Below are 7,455 nucleotides of genomic sequence, written 5' to 3' on the forward strand. Positions count from 1 at the left end.
GAGCTGCGTGGTTAACAGTCAGTGACATAGATAGTGGGTTGAGAGTTGAGTGGTTAAGTGTCAGTGAGATCGAGAGTGGGTTGTGAGTTGAGTGGTTAATTGTCAGTGAGATAGAGGGTGGGTTGTGATTTGAGTGGTTAATTGTCAGTGAGATAGAGAGTGGGTTGTGAGTGGAGTCGCTAAATGTCATTGATATTGTGAGTGGTTAACTGTCGGTGAGATAGAGAGTGGGTTGTAAGTTGAGTGGTTATTTGTCAGTGAGATAGAGAGCAAGTTATGACTTGAGTGGGTAACTGCCAGTGAGACAGTGAGTGTGTTGTAAGTTGACTGCTTAATTGTCAGTGAGATAGAGGGTGGGTTGTGACTTGAGTGGTTAATTATCAGTGAGATAGTGGGTTGTGAGTTGAGTGGTTAACTGTCGGTGAGATTGTGAGTGGTTAACTGTCAGTGAGATAGTGGGTTGTAAGTTGAGTGGTTAACTGTCAGTGAGATAGTGAGTGGGTTGTGATTTGAGTGGTTAATTGTCAGTGACATAGTGAGTGGTTAGTGAGTTGAGTGGTTAATTGTTAGTGAGATAGTGAGTGGGTTGTAAGTTAGAGACACCTCGGTGAAGTGGTCTTACACCTATCCATTGAGATGTTACAATTAACACATGGTGGGAGGCTTTACCGAGATGCGAACCTTGTACCTACCAGCCTTAAGTCTGATTCCAATGCCTTAACTATAAAGCGATTAAAGTCGGTTAATATAGTCCAAGACAAACACGAATGCAAGCGCGCACGCACACACACACACACACACACACACACACACATACCACACACACCACACACGCAAACACACAGACACACATACAAAATCTGACACACACATACACACTCAAAAATAAACACAAATACAGACACATATAAACACATTCACACAAATACACACACAAAAACACGTGTACACTCTGACACACACACACATACACACACAAACACGTATACACACAAACACACACACACACACCCCCACCCCCACCCCCCCCCCCCCACACACACACACATATATATATATATATATATATATATATATATATATATATATATATATATATATATATATACATACATACATACATACATATGGGCGATTGGGTGCCACAGGTTCGGGTCTCGGTACCGGCATTTGGAAATTTGTGAAGGCAATAAAGGATTTTAATATCCCGTGCCAGTGCGTCATTGAATATATGTATGTTTAAGTCAAAACCCGACATACATACAATAGAGATATTCAAAATATAAAAATACATATATAGCCAGTGCCTGGTCTGTTCACATCTGCATGTAAGTCAAACGTTGCCAAGCCATGGGGCCTTAGAACCGCGTGGTTGTTGGACCGGTACGAATATGGTCGACTAACGATCGTTCTGTTTTTGTGGAACGTAGTTGGTCTGATTGGTAGCGTTCCGGCCCAACAATTGCGGGCGATTGGGTGCCACAGGTTCGGGTCTCGGTAACGGCATGAGGAAATGTGTGAAGGCAATAAAGGATTTTAATATCCCCTGTGCCAGTGCGTCATTGAATACATGTATGTTTAAGTCAAAACCCGACATACATACAATAGAGATATTCAAAATATAAAATTGCATACATACACATACATACGCATACACACATACATACATACATACAACGCATAACGATACACACAAAGTTTTGTTAATAATATTAGATTATAAATATGCAATGTCTTTCTGATCTTTCAGAGTTAAATTTTAAATTATTGCTTCAGTTTGGTGATGTACAAATAACGTTTCTTCTGTGTATGACCGGCGTCGTGGTTAGCCATCGGTCTACAGGCTGGTAGGTACTGGGTTCGGATTCCAGTCGAGGCATGGGTTTTTTAATCTAGATACCGACTCCAAACCCTGAGTGAGTGCTCCGCAAGGCTCAATGGGTAGGTGTAAACCACTTGCACCGACCAGTGATCCCTAACTGGTTCAACAAAGGCCATGGTTTGTGCTATCCTGCCTGTGGGAAGCGCAAATAAAAGATCCCTTGCTGCCTGTCGTAAAAGAGTAGCATATGTGGCGACAGCGGGTTTCGTCTCAAAATCTGTGTGGTCCTTAACCATATGTCTGACCGTAAATAAAATGTGTTGAGTGCGACGTTAAATAAAACATTTTTTTTTTTTTTTTTCTTCTGTGTATCTTCCATTCCACATGAAATTGCGATCCTGTGATGTTTCACAGCGTGTGTGAATGTTTTAATTGGATTTTACAATGCTTGCAATATATATGTGTATCGGAAAGACAGGTTGACGTTTTGCAGCAAGAGTTGTTCACTGACGAAGATGAAGCTGTCGATGTTTGCGGTACTTCTCGGTATTTGCTTTATGTGCTCAGAAGCTCATCATGGTGGACACAGTAGGCAGTGCCAGAAAAGGTAAAATAATATTTCAAATCTATATTATTGTCGTTTCAAACTTGATTGTCCTGTTTCTAACGCAGGAGACAAAGAGGTTGTAGAGAGGTAAGATCACCTTTCAAATCTATACTATAGTCTTTTCAAACTTGATTCTTCTTTACTAACGCAGAAATCAAAGTTTGTCAAGAGTAACGAAGAGGTAACTTGCATTTCAAATCTACATTATTGTCTTTTTAAACTTGAACAAGTTAAAGTTTGTTTTGTTTAACGACACCACTAGAGCATCTTGATTAATTAGTCATCGGATATTAGCAAGGGATGTTTTGCGTGTACTTTCCCAGAGACAGGAAAGTACATACCACGGCTTTTGACCAGTTGTGGTGTACTGGTTGTAGTCTATAGTCTTTGAGAGGAAACCCGGTACATATTTTCATTAGTAGAAAGGGGTCTTTTATATGCACCATCCCACAGACAGCATAACACATACCACGGCCTTTCATATACCAGTCGTGGTGCACTGGCTGGAACGATAAATACCCATTGACGGGGATCGATGCTAGACCGACTGTGCATCAAACGAACGCTTTACCACTGGACGACGTCCCGCTCCCGTCCTTTACTAATGCAGACAACATACAATTACGAGAGTAATCTAGAACGCGTTACCACTGGACGATATCCCGCCCCAGTTCTTTACTAATGCAGACAACATACAATTAGGAGAGTAATCTAGAACGCGTTACCACTGGACGATATTCCGCCCCGGTCCTTTACTAGTGCAGACAACATACAATTAGGAGAGTAATCTAGAACGCATTACCACTGGACGATATCCCGCCCCAGTTCTTTACTAGTGCAGCCAACATACAATTAGGAGAGTAATCTAGAACGCGTTACCACTGGACGGTATTCCGCCCCAGTCCTTTACTAATGCAGACAACATACAATTAGGAGAGTAATCTAGAACGCGTTACCACTGGACGATATTCCGCCCCGATCCTTTACTAGTGCAGACAACATACAATTAGGAGAGTAATCTAGAACGCGTTACCACTGGACGGTATCCCGCCCCAGTCCTTTACTAGTGCAGCCAACATACAATTAGGAGAGTAATCTAGAACGCGTTACCACTGGACGATATCCCGCCCCGGTCCTTTACTAGTGCAGCCAACATACAATTAGGAGAGTAATCTAGAACGCGTTACCACTGGACGATATCCCGCCCCGGTCCTTTACTAGTGCAGCCAACATACAATTAGGAGAGTAATCCAGAGCCATAACGGTAGTATTGGTGACTGAGCAACCTTCATAGCCGTTGGAAGCGTGGGGGTTGGGGTGGGGGTGGGGGGGGGTCAGAGAATGTTTGCACACCACAGGTGAAAGGCGATCTTAATATGGGTTTGAATGAATATTTGTACTCCGATAGTTCACAAGTTCTTAACGTTTTTTGTTTTGTGAATGCTGGACAGATTTCAGTGTAAAGTTCCTACTGAAATGTTTTTATTTGGTGACTATGGAGTGTCACTGAAGAACGTTTGTTTAAATGTCAATGTGACCTTGATTAATTTACATGTAATGTGATTAGTTTTCAAATTCTGAAAGTATGTCCTTTAAAAAATATCACATACTTTGATTACACTGGATATGCTAGCTATTGTATTATATATACACAAAAAGAGAAAGAGAAGATAGAGAGGGAGAGAGAGAGAGAGAGAGAGAGAGAGAGAGAGAGAGAGAGAGAGAGAGAGAGAGAGAGAGAGAGAGAGAGAGAGAGCGAGAGAGCGAGATACACAGAGAGAGAGAGAGAGAGAGAGAGAGAGAGAGAGAGAGAGAGAGAGAGAGAGAGAGAGAGAGACAGAGACAGAGAGAGAGAGAGGGGGGAGGGAGGGAGGGAGGGAGGGAGGGAGGGAGGGAGGGAAAGAGAGAGAGAGGGAGAGAGAGAGACAGAGACAGAGACAGAGAGAGAGAGAGAGAGAGAGAGAGAGAGAGAGAGAGAGAGAGAGAGAGAGAGAGAGAGAGAGAGAGAGAGAGAGAGAGAGAGAGAGAGAGGGAGGGAGAGAGATGGAGGGAGGGAGGGAGGGGAGGGAGGGAGAGAGAGAGAGAGAGAGAGAGAGAGAGAGAGAGAGAGAGAGAGAGAGAGAGAGAGAGAGAGAGAGAGAGAGAGAGAGAGAGAGAATCACATTTAATAACTGGCCCTTTCAGTTTGCAATCTGGCCCCCAGTGGCCGGTGTTTTCCAAAATCTACGACTGGACGGCTGGTTGGTGTATATTGTTGTTAGGATTTTTGGGGTGGGTCTTTTTTGTTGTTGTTGTTGTTTTGTTGTTTGTTTTTTGTTTTGTTTTTTTGTTTTAGAATTCATTAATTGCAAGCAGAATTGGATTGTTTGAAAAGCCGGCTCACGAAGTATGTTTTTAACCAATGTTGTCGTAAATATCACTATGTTCACGTGTCTCCCTTTCCCTGTCTCTCTTTTCCATTCTGTCTCTCTGTCTGTCTGTCTGTCTGTCTCTCTCTCTCTGTCTCTCTCTCTCTCTCTCTCTCTCTCTCTCTCTCTCTCTCTCTCTCTCTCTCCTCTCTCTCTCTCTCTCTCTCTCTTTATGTGTGTGTCTCATACGCGCATATTCTGCGTGTGCCTCTCGTCAAGCATGCATTCATTTGCTGGGGGGGGGGGGGGGGGGGTCCTGTCACACTCTCTGTATCTCACGCATTCTTTCTGTCTTTGTCTTACCGCATCTGTCTTTCTGTATATGTGTCCGTCTGTCTGTCTGTCCCTACTGCTTGTATCTCGTTTGCTATGTGTATGCAAGTGTGGTGGGTGTGGTGTATTTGGCGTACGTATTTGTGTACGTATTTACTTGGATTTGAACGTGTGTTCGTGTTCGTGTTTTTTTTGTTGTTGTTGTTGTTTTTTTTGTTGCGGGGTTTTCTTTCGTGGGGGAATATATGTAATAGGAGTGTAATAGGCTTTAAAATTTGAAACAAATACATAAAATAACTTTCTTTTACGATTTTTAAAGAATTCATTTAAACGAAAAACCTTGGGTTTTTTCGACGGCCATAAGTTTGGACAGTTCTGTCTGACAGCCTTAGACAAGATAATTGTTTACTTATGTATTTTACTTATGCATTTTCAGCAACAACAGCAGCGTCTACAACAGTCCGACAACAGCAGCGCCTACAACCAGTCCTACAACAGCAGCGCCTACAACCAGTCTGACAACAGCAGCGCCTACAACCAGTCCTACAACAGCAGCGCCTACAACCAGTCCTACAACAGCAGCGCCTACAACCAGTCTGACAACAGCAACGCCTACAACCAGTCCGACAACAGCAGCGCCTACAACCAGTCCGACAACAGCAGCGCCTACAACCAGTCCTACAACAGCAGCGCCTACAACCAGTCCTACAACAGCAGCGCCTACAACCAGTCTGACAACAGCAGCGCCTACAACCAGTCTGACAACAGCAGCGCCTACAACCAGTCCGACAACAGCAGCGCCTACAACCAGTCCTACAACAGCAGCGCCTACAACCAGTCCAACAACAGCAGCGCCTACAACCATTCCTGAAGGTAAAAAAACGTGATTGTTCTTTTGTTAATCTGTCTGTGCTAGTTGGAGATCCGTAAAATACTTGGAGCTAACGACGTTATTCACTTTTATTATTCACTTTATTTGTGTCGTGGCCAGTGTGTTTTAAATATTAAACATAAAAATAGAACACTTTTGTTAGTATCAAAAACACTTTTTATTTTATTTTTACGTGAGCGTTTCGACTAATCGGAAAAGTATATGTTTAACGTTATGATCTCCAAAATAATCAAACTAAATGTCTGTGGCATCAAGGGTCAATTTCACAAACCATCGTAAGTTTACATCTAGAGGGCGTACGTCTATAAATGTTTCGCATCTATTTCACGAACAAAATTACATCATTACAAAAAAATGAGCATTTTAAGGATAAAATAAAATAAAATACTAGTATTTGTTGTTCTAACTATATGTGCTGTACTATAATAGTAAAAAGATGTGTGGTTTAGTCGTATATTTACTTTTACGTGTAAAAATAGACTTACTATACTTTGTGAACCTGGGACCAGATTTAAGATACGTATACCGTGACACGTGTGTGTATCCAAAAGAAGTTCAGGCACTAAGAAAGTAATTCCACTTGACTCTCTGCAACACAATTTTCTGTTCTTTAATTCCTCACTTACTGTAATTATACGTTCATGAGGTAGTCTATACATAATTTGTTAAAGTAAATTTCGTTCGTTAATGACTGCTTATATATAACGTGTTTCTCACTAATGTGTGTACCCGACTTGCAGGATCAATACGTTTAGTAAACGGTAACTCAATCAACGAAGGAAGAATTGAAATATTCCATAGCGGAACATGGGGGCTCAGTCTGCGATGACCGTTTTGAAATGGCAGACGCGAGGGTTATCTGTCGGCAGTTAGGAATGCTAAGGTGTGTAAATATCCAAAAACCCACAAAACACATAATTTACCTAAACGAACGAATGGATGAATGTTTATCGACACCCCAGTACGGAAAATAAATCGGCTACTGTATGTCAAACTAAGGTAAATGTGTAAATGAAGTTATGATCAAGATCTAGATAAATAAATTAAAACACAGTGTAAATAGCTGTGCAAACATACATATATCACACGTAGGTAAAATTAACATTTATAATAAATGTACATAAACGTATCACAATAATAATGATGTACGTTTTGTGTTGGGAAAGTTAAAATCACTGGCCCTTGTGAAAAGGCAAGGTAATGTATTTTCAGAAATTACAGTGGTTTATTTATCTATTTATCTTAATATTTTTTGTACCGTTATCTTGCACATTAATGGCGTTTTGTTTAAGTTATCAGTTCGGTAAAATTGAACGTCGTCTTGGTGTTTGAAGTAGGATACAATTAATTTTACACATGCATATTATTATATCTCTCACCATTACCTCTCCTACCCCCCCCCCCCTCTCTCTCTCTCTCTCTCTCTCTCTCTCTCTCTCTCTCTCTCTCTCTC

At 41.5% G+C, this 7,455-nt stretch overlaps 1 protein-coding gene across 1 annotated transcript; it reads left to right on the forward strand.

Moving 5' to 3' along the window:
• Positions 1-2,337: 2,337 nt before the first annotated feature.
• On the forward strand, positions 2,338-5,981 carry LOC121380824 (insoluble matrix shell protein 4-like). The gene is made up of 4 exons (XM_041509808.1): positions 2,338-2,429; positions 3,881-3,944; positions 4,765-4,815; positions 5,547-5,981. Exons 1-4 carry the CDS (start codon positions 2,338-2,340, stop codon positions 5,979-5,981), a joined length of 642 nt encoding a protein of 213 aa, XP_041365742.1.
• The last annotated feature ends 1,474 nt before the right edge of the window (positions 5,982-7,455 follow it).

The sequence above is a fragment of the Gigantopelta aegis genome, chromosome 9, assembly GCF_016097555.1.
Source record: "Gigantopelta aegis isolate Gae_Host chromosome 9, Gae_host_genome, whole genome shotgun sequence".
NCBI classification, from domain to species: domain Eukaryota; kingdom Metazoa; phylum Mollusca; class Gastropoda; order Neomphalida; family Peltospiridae; genus Gigantopelta; species Gigantopelta aegis.

Excerpts from the sequence above, each read along its gene's own strand:
- LOC121380824 (XM_041509808.1), top strand. The coding sequence starts at position 2,338 with ATGAAGCTGTCGATGTTTGCGGTACTTCTCGGTATTTGCTTTATGTGC. Across the intron at positions 2,430-3,880 it reads AGTAGGCAGTGCCAGAAAAG|ATTTCAGTGTAAAGTTCCTA; the intron begins GTAAAATAATAT and ends AATGCTGGACAG. Across the intron at positions 4,816-5,546 it reads TTGAAAAGCCGGCTCACGAA|CAACAACAGCAGCGTCTACA; the intron begins GTATGTTTTTAA and ends ATGCATTTTCAG.